The sequence below is a fragment of the Sorex fumeus genome, unplaced genomic scaffold (genome assembly GCF_029834395.1).
Source record: "Sorex fumeus unplaced genomic scaffold, SorFum_2.1 ptg000048l, whole genome shotgun sequence".
Classification (NCBI taxonomy): Eukaryota; Metazoa; Chordata; class Mammalia; order Eulipotyphla; family Soricidae; genus Sorex; species Sorex fumeus.
In genome coordinates, this window is record NW_026606105.1 from 13,876,191 (window position 1) to 13,891,022 (window position 14,832).

At 41.8% G+C, this 14,832-nt stretch overlaps 1 protein-coding gene across 2 annotated transcripts in view; it reads right to left on the reverse strand.

Annotated features, from left to right (window-relative positions):
* The window catches only part of EXOC4 (exocyst complex component 4), an 850,139-nt gene that overhangs the window by 735,082 nt on the left and 100,225 nt on the right, over positions 1-14,832 (reverse strand). For both annotated transcript variants that reach the window (XM_056124006.1, XM_056124007.1), the window contains exon 6: positions 8,929-9,172. In XM_056124006.1, the coding sequence (XP_055979981.1) occupies positions 8,929-9,172 (244 nt within the window). The remainder of the gene's footprint in view (positions 1-8,928; positions 9,173-14,832) is intronic.

Sequence of the window (14,832 nt, forward strand, 5' to 3'; positions counted from 1 at the left end):
TGACTTGTATGACTGAGACTTAAACCTGAAAGCTTTGTAACTGCTCTCACCGTGATTCAATAAATAAAATTATAAAAAATGAAAAAAAAAAAGTAAGGTGGAGGTGGAGTTCATGCCCAATTCAATCAGCCTAATCAATGGCTGAATAAACAGCAATACTACTATAGTACCACATTAAAAAAAAAATAGTGCTGGGTGAGCTCCAGCACACAGCACAACTGAGAGAGTAGGAGCACCCAACCCAGGTGAGCAACTACCCACAAGCAAAATAGCATATGAGAAAGCCATTGGGCCATGGGTGCACCCATACCCCAGCAAGAACTACAACAAAGCATGGGTGGGCACCACAACCAAAGGTGTGCAGCCCCAATGATTAGAATAAACAACAACAACATCAACAGTGGATGAAGCAGTCAGACAACCAAATGAGGCAGCAGTGGAGGTAAATACCCAGACTCAAAGGAAAGAGACAGAAAGGCAGAAATCAGAGACAGGAGAGATATGGGTCAATGAACTAAATGTCGAGATATAGTGAATAAGTTCAGGGAGTCTAATGTACATCTTGGTGGTTACAAGGTATGTGGCATCCACCTGATAACTGCTCAGTTGATTTGAAATATGAGGAGAGGAGAAGGGATGAGGGGAGGGGAGAGGAGTGGCACAGAAGGGAGGGGAGGGGAGTATCAAACTGATTCAAGACAGTTGAGGGTAGATTTGCCCCATTACAAAATGGCATTCTGCTACAGTGGAACATTATAAATATTATTCAAAAATCCATTACCCTAAGGTAACACAACTTTAGGTGCATAGCTTACAAGAATATACTTATAGGGATATAGCTATAAAAAAAAAGTAAGAACAGATACTGGTATAGAGTAAGATGCTGGAACATTATATGTATATCACACTGTCATTAAAAGCACTGTATAACATGGTGCCTAAATAAAAAATGGGTAAAATATATGTGTATTCTGGGAACTATCTGAACATACTATACACACTTGTGTAGTGTTGGTGGGATGGATGACAGTTTTTAGTCAGCATTATGGTTTTTTAAATGTCGTTTAAACCATAAAACACATTCGGTGTCAACTTGAACACAAAGGGCTTTTTATACTCACACCAACAAGGGCAGAGGCAACGGTTAAGACCTAAGGTGGTCCCCACTCTCTGTCAAATCGAGATGGGGCCTTAACACAGCAGGAAGGCTGACACCTCAAAAACGGTATCAATAACCCGTGACACCCATTTTATCCATTAGTCCCACGGTTGCTTCAGATGGTGACTTGAACCTTCTGGACCTAGAGAAACCAAAAGTAGATATTTTCCATTCTGACAAGTATCAACAGCAATGTTCGAAACATAATGCTGACTAAGAACTGCTGTCCATCCCACCAACACTCTTTTTCCAGAAAGACTGTAGCCCAAGGACAAGATTACAGTTAGAAGGACAGATCTTCAACTTCAAGTCCGTGAGCGAGCTGCGAACATTACAGGCGTTACGAAGCTGCATCACATGATGAAATCGTTATCAGTTCATTTCTTTCTACCAGGAAGTAGAGAGAGATCTGGGACCACCACTGCTTTCCGTGGTAATGAATTGTGTATTTTAGTTAACAACTGGTGCAATAAGTCCCACATGTAAAGAATTAGCTCCTCTCATTTGTTCTAAAAATATTCCGGGAAAGCTGCGGGGGATATATATCCGAGTTGAGGCACAGAAGAATTCCTCCTGTAAGGTCCCTGTTCATCCTGCTCCTACCCTTCAGTGTTTAATAGTTGGGTGTATTTAAAGCATGTTCTCACTGATACGTGTAATCAAAAGTAGAGATTTAATCAAATGGAATCATAATCACTGAAGTTAAATTTACTTGCTTCCCGCTTGCTTTGATTCGAATTAACAACTCATCTAAATTGCATGGAGGCCCTTCCCGATTCCAAGCTTGTCCGGGTGCCGCATGCCAAGCCTGGCAATGGCTACGAGAAGCCACAAGGACAAATGTGTGACCTTGCCCCAAAGCTGCTACCAGTGACTTTCCTGTGCCCACCCGAGTCGCTCAGACCAATTCCACACAGTCCTACATTTCCCAAGTGCAGAGACAAAGCACTTTGTTCATCGCCAAGAAAAGTGATGAAAACGAAGATAAGCTCTTGACACTCGCCACAGGACCAGTGAGATCATGAGAGTTCACTCAGTGTCCTCAGAAACTCAAGACTTATCTGAAACATGAACAATCAGTTTCATGACAGAAACAAACAAACAAAAAAAAAACACTGTCCTCCCGTTGTTCATCGATTTGCTCGAGTGGGCCCAGTAATGTCTCCATTTTGAGACTTGTTGTTACTGTGTTTAGCATATCAAATATGTCACGGGTAGCTTGCCAGGCTTTGCCATGCAGGCAAGATACTCTCGGTAGCTTGCCGGGCTCTCCGAGAGGAGCGGAGGAATCGAACCCGGCTCGGTTGGGTTGGCTGTGTGCAAGGCAAACGCCCTACCACTGTGCTATCGCTCAGAAATAAAAAGGACAATTAAAAGCCGTATGGCAACGTCTTCAGCCAGAGGTGTTAATAATGATATAAATTTTATTGTATCTGTTATGATTAAAACATGATGTAAAGATTAAGAACCAGGCATACTAGAAGAAAATTCAGGGCATTTAATTAACAACTAAACCTACATTTGACACAAAATCAAGATTCTATAAAAGCAAGCATTAATATCAACTCACAGAAACTAAAACAATGGAACACAGAGTGAGACATCATTACACCAAAAGAGAAAGAAATGAGGCAGGGATAAGGCTAGGCGGAGGACTGCAAAATCAACCCAAACAGCAGATCATCTTCAATAAAGAGTTCCTGCAAACCAACAAAAAAGACAAAAGTACTCGAAAAATACAGTCCCCTCAAAAAGAAATTTTTCAAAGAAACATGAACATATATGACTGAAAATTTAAAACACTGAAAAAAAAATAATCCCAGGATTCTGATCCGTCCTGTACATATCACATGCTTAGGGGTCCTTTGACAGCTAATTTCTTTTTATCTGGATGGTTAACCACTCTTAGCTCTGATTACTTTGAAGCAATGCCTCGAAGATATAAGCAATATCACGAAAATAAACTATCTTTACAGACATAAAAAGATGCCTAACTGCGGTCAGAAGAAGAAAAATTCTAATTAAACCCTGCTCACCGATATCAGTTTTCACCTTTCAGATTGGCAAAGATTAAAAAAAAAAACACTTGATAATATGATCTGTTGGCAAGGAAATATAGAAACTCTCAAACACCAATGATGACATTAAAAAAATGCTATCATCTTTAAGAAAAGCACATTTGGCAATGATTTTCAAACTCACATAAATCACAGGGCCAGCAAAAACTTTAAAAACAGCTTAGTGAGAAGCTGGCAGCTTTCCCTCTCTTGTCTCATGGGCTGATGTGAAGCTAACAGCACAGGCAGACCAACAACTGCCACTGCAACCCAACAGACAGAGCTTCCTAACTGCAACTAATATAAAAAAATAAAAGTTATCTTAATTTACAATTATAGAACAGAGGGCAGGGAAATAGCTCAAAGGGCTGGAGTACATGCCTGGCATGTGAAGGGACCTATTTTGAGCCCCTACACGACACGCCCTCCCAAGCATCACTGGATGGAGCCCTGGAGACCCCAACACTCCTGTAGAATCCCCCAAGATGCCTGGAGAGAGAGAGAGAGAGAGAGAGAGAGAGAGAGAGAGAGAGAGAGAGAAAGTCGTTCCTGATTCTCACATCTCCACACCAAACCAGGTGGCCACAGTCCCATGTTCTCATAGGCGAACTGCCTTTTCCACAACAGCACCAGTCACAGTTTCTAAAATTAGACCAGTCTAAGATTCACAGTTCAATGCCTTCCTCCTCCTCTACATCTTCAAAATAAATAAAAAGAGGGGCAGCATTGGATTGTGTTTGACATTTCAGCCCAAATATGTTCCATGAAGAAGAATTTATTATATCAACAAATATTCATCATGGGCCAGGTGGGGACCATGCTAAATTTGGAAATATGGCTCTAAACAATGCAAAGAGATTCTCTCCTGAGTCTTCTATCCTAAAGTAGTCAAAACAAACAAATAAAACCAAGCACATGCAAATACAAACACTCCCCCACACACACATACATCCACAGGGTGGCACACAAACATACCTCCACACATAGCCTTAAACATACTCACACTTCATAAAAATAAATTTAATAGGCATGATCCAGGTGGTCTACAAAGAACTATTATTTTCCACGCTGACATTCCCAGTAGGTATTTTCACTACCCAGTACTTTTATCTGATGAAAAGAACTGGAGACACAATGTAAATTAATTTTTTTAAATAAATTCCACTTAAACCCAAACACAGTCTTAAAGTCTATTTCTTTCCAATATTTCTCATGGATCTTCCTTCAGTCTCACCATCAGCAGAGAATGTGCGATGTTCCCTGCCTTGGCGATCAGACAAGTCGTCTTCCTGCTTCCTTGGTTCACAAACAAACAAGTCAAAGACCATAAAAAAATGGCTTTACTCCAAAAGAGAAAACGGTCTCACCAGCTGCCAGCACTTCAGCTCATTCAATCCTTGGTCACCGCCAAAGTCACTGAAGGGGAGCAGGAGGGTAGCACTTTGCCCAGCACCGAACTGGCGACCTCCTGATTCACCAAGACAGTTTTCCCATAGCTGCAGCGCTGCCTCTCACCTGCCATCCTCCTCTTCCTTCAGTCTTCTCTAAGCATGTCACCCCTTGGAGAAGACCCATTCCTCATGCTTTCCTGTACTGTTAGTGAACTTCTCGCTCCTTTGAAGCCGAGGCAGGGGGGACGTAGTCCCCAGCTCAATCACAGGAAAGAATGACTGGGCAGTGATTGTGAAAAACAATGGCCCTGGTCTGCACAAACTGCAGGCCCCAGCAGCCGTCAGGAATGGACGACACAGGCTGTCTTTCCAGGGCACAGGGTGGTTCTGTGAGATTAGCACAACACATCTTCCCCTAATGGTTATCGGGCTGGCAGCAACGGGTGTTGAATATTTTCCTTCAATAGGAAGCAGTGGCTTGCAGACACTAGACTATGAATGAACGAAAGAAAAATATTTCTCCTATAAATAGACAAGAGATAGCTTGAGGTCAAAAACAAAATAACAAGTGGGTCACCAAAGTGATGTTTTTTTTTTAAACTGGCGGTGAAAACACCCGGCTCTGGAGGAAGTGACGAGAATCCGCAATACTTGTTCCTTCTACTTTCCGAGCAGAAGAGCACACGACACTGATTCTACTTACGTAAAGACAAATGAAAACCGGCCTGCAATGCATCACGAGCAAAATCTATTTAATAAGAGGAAGCTGAGCAGCGACCCTTCTAGGGAAGGCTGCAGTACCAGAATCCTCCCTTTAAATGCTACTAATCTGCACGAGGTCTTTTTCTGTGGTGGTATGGAGAGACGACCGTATGTGGGGGCAGAGGCAATGCATCATTCTTGACCTATGTTTCAACTTTACCATGAATTCCTTGAATAATCACGGTGATGATGGTGCAGTGATAATGGTATTGTGATCTTACTTCTCTCCGAAATAAACATCCCCTAAACCTTCCCGCCTCCCAGTAAAGTCAATACATAGAGAGCAACAAGCAAGCTTCAAGGAATAATCAGTTCTCCTCTAAAATTCTGAGCCTCCAGAAGCAGCGATCATGTTCAATGAAACTTCCAGGGAAGTCTTGAGTAACACTGTTAATGCGCTTGATGATAGCAAAAAAAAAAAAAAGCCCCTAAGAGATGAGCTAAAATTCTGCAGTCATTCGGTAACCCAAGCCAATAATTTCATCTTTGGTCTTCAAAAGGAATGGTTCACCCCCACACACAGGTTTCCTCTATACTATTTCGTCTCACGATAACAAGTCCCGGCCGAAATATTAAGGTGTGTACAGTTTGTTAAAGCGGATTCACAGTAGCGTGTGCACTTCCTCATCCCCAACATGAGCACAGGCCAAAAATGAAGCTTAAAAAGATGGGAAAGAATCCGTGCAGTGGGCTCATTCCTCCAAGAGAAACACTCATTGCCTTCCGGGGCGGCACACAGGCTACAGTTCTACTGTGAGTGATACCATCTCGACACCCCAATTCGGGAAGGGGCCCCAAGGATGCCAGTGGAAGAGGGCCACATCCTTTGAGAGACATACTGCTTTTAAGGGTGGCATAATGAAATCTGCAGCCAGGTTATTGATCCACGCGTGCCCTTTCGCTTTATTTCCAATACATGCCACAGACATGTGATTTCCCTGTGAAAGTGCAGTGGATTCATCCTGAGACCGGCAGTAACAGTGCAAAGAGCAAACCAGAACTTTGGAGTGTTCATTAGTGAGGAGTCAAGAGGTCCTTGAGGAAATTCGGGCATTGGCAAAGAAAAGAGAAAAAAAAATTTAGAACCGTCCGCCAGCTTCTTCAGTCACAAGGCGGGCGATCAAAGAACATGAAGCTGAGGAAGGAACGAGCAGGAACAAGCACGTCTTCACGGGCTCACGCACGAACACACCAGTTCTCGCCTCTGCTGGTCTACTGAGCACTGACTCTAAGAACCCTCTTCCCAAGACGGCACCCCTATAGGGCAGGTATTATTTCTTTCATATTAGAAAACTGGCAGTCAGGGACAAGTCCCCTTGACCCTGACTAAAGCCTATGCTTGGACCAGAGAGCTGACTCAGTGGTAGAGCACGTGCCAGGGTTCAATCCCGGGCACCACAAATACATAATTGAAACCATAAACGCCAGCTCATCATAACACACACCCTGCGGTATTTGGCGCCAAGGCAGGAGGGGAAGCTCCATCATTCTTTTTCAATAACGTAAGGAAATTGATGTTTGAAGAGCTTAAAGGCATAATCAATGCTTTCTGGATACATAAAACTTTTATGCCCTAATGTACAGTTTGGCAAATATGCTCTCCCAATGTCTGATGATCACAAAATGATGAGGACCAATTCAGTTCTCCCTATCTTAGGAAAGAAGACTTGGGATATTCGAATTAAATAGTTATCGGAAATCCTGAGACTGGTTGACCTACTGGCAGATCTCAAAAAAATTAAAGAGAAAAAAATAAATGGACAGAGGAAGACCATGGACTTCCACCAACTCCAAGAGCGACTTGAGCAGCAACTTCTTATGCAACCTGGACCAAAACACCCTCTTGGCCCCAGCTGCCCTGATTTTCAACAGTGGATTCTAGACACTGGAACAACCATACAGGAGTTCCGGTTCTTTCCTTGCATGAACCCTAGTTTGGGCCCCAGCATGGCATGGTTCCTTAAGCATCAAAGGGAAAAGCCCAGGAGGCCCGTGAACAATACCAGGGTGGCCTGGTAAAGGAACTGAGCAGCCTCACATCCTGGTGCTGACCCACAGGACACAGGGAGCAGAGAATAGTCAGAAGGGGCCTCACAAATGGTCACTAAAATAAATTGTTAGAAAAGATCACGCTGGACAAGGAATGAGTGTTAAAAGTAGGTAAAGGGAATATATACAATATTCTTTCAGTATCTGTATTGCAAACCATAATGGCCAAATGGAGAGAGGGAGGAAGGGAGAGAGAGAGAGAGAGAGAGAGAGAGAGAGAGAGAGAGAGAGAAGAAAAGCACCTGCTACAGAGGCAGGCAGGGGGTGGGGGATGAGGGTGATGGGAGGGAAACTTGGGACACTGGTGCTGGGAAATGTATACTGGTGGAGGGATAGGTGTTGGAACACTGTATGACTGAAACCCAATCATGAACAACGTTATAAAGGTCTATCTCACAGTAATTCAATAAAAATAATCTAGAAAGAAAGGAAAGGAAAGGAGGGAGGGAGGGAGGGAGGGAGGGAGGGAGGGAGGGAGGGAGGGAGGGAGGCTGGAGCAATAACACAGCGGGTAGGGTGTTTGCCTTGCATGCGGCCAACTCAGGTTCAATTCCCAACATCCCATATAGTCCCCTGAGCACCACCAGGGGTAATTTCTGAGTGCAGAGCCAGGAGAAACCCCTGTGTGTATCGCCGGGTATGACCCAAAAAGCAAAAAAGAATAAAAGAAAAGAGAGAGAGAGAGAGAGAGAGAGAGAGAGAAAGATAGAAAGAAAGAAAGAAAGAAAGAAAGAAAGAAAGAAAGAAAGAGAAAGAAAGAAGGAAGGAGAGAGAAAGTATTGAATTATATTCAGTAATTTTATTTTGGTATGTATATATCACTGTTTTGAAACATAACTGCTTGTTAGTTTAATTTGTTATATATATTACATACATGTTATTTTGCAGTATTTTAATACAGGAAAAAAGGTGCAATTATGCAATCAAGTAGTTAAGACTAAATATTTTTGACCAAAAAAAGTCATTAAAATGAAATATGGGTGCTAATTGTTGCCACTATTTTAACCATGTTGTCACAATTACAATAATTAGACTAGTAAACAAATAAAATGTGAATACTAGAAAGTAGCTCTCTGGTTTATAGTGAGAATTAAATGGAAAAAAAAAACGGGCATAAATTACCTAGAATACTTAATATTCAGTAACGATTCAATATCATTGCTCTGTTTTTCCATCTGACTATGGACAGCTGCTTTATAACTTCTTCGGTACATCAGAAATCAGAAATTCCCGTTGTTTCCACAAATCCATCTATAAGGGCTATGGTGCCCCAAGTTCGAGAAGTATCAGCAACAACTCCTCAGCATGAAGATAGGAGTAGACCCCAAACACCACTGGTTGTGCCTCCAAAACCAAAATAAGTAAATTGCTAGAACCTCCAAACAAGTAAATATTTAAAAAAAAAAAAAAAAAATCATTAGCAACAAATAATGGCATGTACTCACCATTCCCCCCCCAAGAGCACCCTGCAATGAACTGCATCAAGGAGCACAGACTCCAGCCCACTCACCGTGGCTGGTTCTCTGATGTGAGGTTCTCTCCCCTCTGGTAGCCGCTGTCTGCCACCTGGGTGGTCGACCGCTTCACAATCTGCTTCAGCTCCTGCTCAAGGCGCTCCTTGATGGCCTTCACGGTCTCCGGGATCTTCTTCAGCTTGGCCAGCCCCTTGGTGAGGATGCCCATGAAGAGGGTGCTATTCTCCTCAGGATCCAGTTCCGACTCCTCCTTGATGTCCTGCAGGTTTATCTCCCTCGCTATTTAGAATAAAAAAAAAGAGACAGATTTCATTACAAAATTCAAAGGTGGGATGGGTCGAAGAAGTAGGATAACTGCTTGAATGATGCTTGCGTGGAACCAGAGAATATTGCTCGAGTAAATTTGCAGTTAGTTGATATTCACACAGTAACCATCTAAGAACCATACAGGAACAGCTAAAGCCCACAAACCGGGTCCCTCTATTTGTAAAAATAACAAGAAAAAGCAATAAAAAGCAATAAAAATCCTAAGAAGCAAACTCCACCAGATGTTTTTCATAAACTACCACATCAACAGTGATCGAGTTGGTTTTGGAATTAAGGATTCACTGTTATGAAAATGTCATTCTGTGTGCTGTAGAAAATTTCTAAAGAGCTAGATCCCAGCTTCAAGTTTGATGAACATCAGGAGAGGTAAGCAGCTGGAAAACAAAAATCATAAATATTCACAGAAAAGAAAAGATAAGCTAGAGCTCTTACAAATATTGAAAGGGACAAACAAAAATAAAGGGAAAACAGTGTGTAAAGTGAGGGAACACTCTTAGGAAAAGAGTAATAGATACATTTTGTAAATACTGTGAAAACACCTTCTAGGCCAGGGAAACTGCTCACAGGGCTGGAGCATGTACTTGGTATGCAGGAGGCCCGAGTTCCAAAATTGACTCCCAAAGCATAAAAAAAAAAAATTATTTTATTTTCAAGCCACTGTTTTAGGATGCTTAATCTGAACCCCAGACCAGATAGTTTAGGTTTTCTTTGGGTCTTTTATTTTCCCTTCCCGGTCACACCCAGCAATGCTCAGAGGTTACTCCTGGCTCTGCACTCCTGGCAGGCTCAGGAAACCCTTCGATAAGGTGCCGGAAATCAATCCCAAGTCGGTCTCCTACAAGGCCTGTGCCCAACCCACTGGACTAGCTCTCTGGCCCCGACACCATACAGTTTGGATGAAAGTTGTAGTCTGATGATCTGCAGAGACTTTGACTTAAAGTTACTTCTGAGAAAATTTCCATAGTTCAGCAAAACCTCTCCAGGACATCATATATATGTTTGCTTTTGGTATAAAGGAAGCCAATGTTCAAAATGTGTGTGTGTGTGTATACACATTTTGAACACTGGTTTATATATATATATATATATATATGTATATATATATATATATATGGGTGGGTCACACACAGCGATGCTCAGGAGTTCTGCTGGCTCTGTACTCAAGAATCACTCCTGGCAGTGCTCAGAGGATAATAAGTGATGCCAGGAACTGAACCTGGGTCGACCGAATAGAAGGTTAGCACCCTCCCCACTGTACTATCATGCCGATCCCAGTAGATCATATTTTTAAAAGAATCTGATTCTTTTTATAAGTCATGTCTGTCCCCTCAAAATGTCGTGCATATATACATGTGTGTATACACATACGTATATATGTGTATGAGAGAGAGAGAGAGAGAGAGAGAGAGAGAGAGAGAGAGACTACCATACAAACTTCAGCAGTTTATTGTCACCAGAGGAACTACAGATTAGGGGGCCAGAGAGAGAGCTCAAAAGGCTCTGTGCTTTTGCATAGTCTGCATGCAGAAATCATAGGTTCGGTACCAACACCACTCACTGGTTCCTTGAGCAGCACCACTGGAAGTGATCCATCAAGCACAGAATTGGGAATAACCCCAGAATGTGACAGGATGTGATCCAAAAACAAACAAAAGAAGTTTTTTAAAAGAACAGGTTAAAGCGAATTCTTCCAAACACTTAAAGAAGACCTGTTGCCAGTTCTCCTCAAGGTTTTCCAGGAAATTGAAAAAACAGAAACTTTCCCAAACAGTTTCTATGAGGCACATACCTCCTTAATATCGAAAGCAAACAAAGACGCCACTAACAAAGAAAATTACAGGCCAGTATCTCTGATGAACACGGACACGAAGATCCTCAGCAAAATATTGCTCGAGCGGGCCCAGTAACGTCTGCAAATAGAATCCAACAATTCATCAAGAAGATCATACACCATGACCAAAGTGGGATTGATCCCGGGGATGCAAGGATGGTTTAATATTCAGAAATCAATCAACGTAAATCTATCATATCAACAAAAGTACAGATAAAAACCATATGATCATATCAATAGATGCAGAGAAAGCATTTGACAAGATCCAGCACCTGCTTATGATGAAAACTCTCACCAAAATGGGCTTAGAAGGAACTTTCCTCAAGACAGTCAAAGCCATCTAGGACAAACCTAAGGCAAGCATTATCCTCAATGGGAAAAAACTAAGGGCCTTCCTTCTAAGGTCAGGGACAAGACAAAGATGCTCACTCTCTCCACTTTTGTTCAATATAGTACTGGATGTACTTGCAATGGCAAATAGGCAAGAAAAAGATATTAAAGGCATCCAGATATGAAAGGAAGAAATCAAGCTCTCACTATTCGCAGATGATATGATACTGTATCTAGAGAATCCTAAAGCCTTTACCAAGAAACTTCTAGAAACAATAGACTTGTAAAGTCAAGTCGCACGCTACAAAATCAATACCCAAAAATCCATGGCCCTCCTATATGCAAATAATGAGACAGAGGAAAGAGACATGAAAAAAGCAATCCCGTCCATAATCGTGCCCCAGAAAATCAAGTACCTCGGAATCAACCTAACTAAGGAGGTAAAGGACACCTAAAAAAAAAACCTACAAAATGCTACTCCACAAAATAAAAGAGGACATGAGGAAATGGAAACATATCCCCTGCTCATGGATAGGAAGAATTAATATTGTCAAAATGGTAATACTCCCCACGGCACTATACAGATTCAATGCTATCCCTATAAGGATACCTATGAAATTCTTCAAAGAAATGGATCAAGCACTCCTAAATTTCATTTAGAACAACAAACGCTCACGAATAGCTAAAGCAATTTTGGGGGGAAAAAAGATGATGGGAGGCATCACCCTCCCCAACCTCAAACTCTACTACAAAGCAGTAACAGCATGGTTCTGGAACAAAGGCAGAGCCGCAGACCAATGGCACAGGGTGGAATATCCCTACACACAACCACAAATGTATGAACATCTAATCTTTGATAAGGGAACAAGAAATGTGAAGTGGAGCAAGAAAAGCCTCTTTAACAAATGGTGCTGGCATAATTGGACAATCACATGCAAAAATATGGGCTTAGACCTTGACTTAACACCATGCACAAAAGTCAGATAAAAATGGATTAAAGACCTCAGCATCAGACTAGAATCCATAAGGGTACACTGAAGACAAGGTTGGCAAAACTCTCTATGATATTGAGGCTAACGGTACCTTCAAGATGGCATGCAACTAAACAAACAAGTGAAAACAGAGATAAACCAATGGGACTATATTAAACTAATAAGTTTCTGCACCGCAAAAGATACAGTGACCAAAATACAAAGACAGTCTACAAAATGGGAAAGGATATTCGCCCAATACCCATCCAATAAGGGGTTGATATCAAGGGTATACAAAGCACTGGTTGAACTTCACAAGAAGAAAACATCCAACCCCATCAAAAGATGGGTGATGAAATAAACAGAAACTTTGTCAAAGAAGAAATCCGAATGGCTAAAAGGCACATGAGAAAATGTTCTACATCACTAATCATCAGGGAGATGCAGATCAAAACAACAATGAGATATCATTTCACACCACAGAGACTGGCCCACATCCAAAAGAACAAAAGCAACTGATTTTGGCGTGTATATGGAGAGAAAGGGACTCTCCTTCACTGCTAGTGGGAATGCTGACTGGTTCAGCCCTTTTGGAAAATAGTGTGGACGATTCTCCAAAAATTAGAAATTGAGCTCCCATTTCACCCAGCAATACCACTCCTGGGAATATATTCCAGAGAGGCAAAAAAAAAGTATGGCCTAAATGACACCTGCACTTGTATGTTCATTGCTGCACTGTTCACAATAGCCAAGATCTGAAAAAAACCTGAGCGCCTGAGAACAGATGATTGGTTAAAGAAACTTTGGTACATCTATACAATGCAGCTGTTAGAACTGATGAAGTCATGAAATTTGCAAACAAGTGGTTCTACATGGAAAAAGTATCATGCTAAGTGAAATGAGTCACAAAGAGAGGGACAGACATACAAAGACTGCACTTATCTGGGGAACATAAAATAACAGAATGGGAGACGAACACCCAAGAATAGTTGAGATAAGTACCAGGAGGTCTGCTCCATGGCTTGGAAGCTGGTAGCACATGCTGGGGGAAAAGGCAGCTCAGACAGAGAAGGGAATACCAAGTAAAGGGTGTCTGGAGAACTCACTCTGGACGAGAGACGCATGCTGAAAGTAGACAATAGACTGAACACAATGGTCACTCAATACCTCTATTGCAAAACACAGCACCCTAAAGGAAAGAGAGAGCAAACGGGAATGCCCTGCCACAGATGTGGGGGCAGGGGAGGGCTACGGGTTTCATTGGTGGTGGAGAATAAGCACTTGGTGGAGGGATGGGTACTTGATCGTTGTATAACTGAAACCCAAGCACGAAAAAGTTTGTAAGTCTACAACTGTACCTCATGGTGTTTCACTTAAAAAAAAAAAAAAGTTAAAGACTTCTAGCCTAAAACTGAATCTCTCATTTATGAAAGATCAGATGAACACCAAAGCACAAAGGATGATCAGTTTAAAGATGCATCTTAACAACCAACAGCTTCCCCATCCTTCCCTCGTTGCTACTCCTCAAAGCAGCTGAAATGTTTTATTTAATGGGAGATTCTAAATGAGTATGGACATTCTTCCAAGTAGACAAATTCAACTACAGTAGTTGTTAGCACCACTGGAAGGTACTGAAATCTATTTATTTAGGTAAGATGAAAGTGTTTCCTGGCACAGAATTATTGTAATGTCCATTATAATACAGCTCCTTGACTCTCCTCTAAAATGACAGGTAAGCAAGTCATCATCTTTGCTGTTTGACTACCAATTCATAAAACACATTGAACTACAAACTAAAGGCACAAAGTCACTGTCACTTTCCTCCCATTGTTCATCGATTTGCTTGAGTGGGCCCAGTAACGTTGTGAGACTTGGTACTGTGTTTGGGATATTGGATACGTCACAGGTAGCTTGCCAGGCTTTGCCTTGCAGGCAAGATACTCTCAGTAGCTTGCCAGGCTCTCCAAGAGGGGTAGAGGAATGGAACTCAGGTTGGTCATGTCGTGACATCACGATATAATTATCTCCACAACTCTGTTCTGCTTTTATCTTAGACCCTGCAGACCCTGAAACCCATAGGAATGAGAAATACAAGAACAACCATGTTATTACGCCTTCCTTTGCAATGTAAAGGAGTTTAGGTAATACGTATTGCCATTTAAAAATGTGAAGGTAAACCTAGAGCAGAACCAAGAAGCCATCAACTTCTAGAGATACAATCATTCTGCAGGGTGAGGAAAAAAAAGTCATATTTCCAAATGTGACATTCCAAGGACAGACATTGTTTTAAACAATAAGCAAGAGGTCACAGGCCACAGAATTACTCCATCCTGCAAAACCAAGCCCAACAGGAAGAAGAGTCAAGTAGTAAGCTACTGAGAACACAATTCAGCAAGTTAGAGAGGAAAATTAAGCAAAACTAAATTTCAGGTGTGGGTAAGAGAAAATAGAAATGGGTAATAGAAATTTCGCCAGGATAA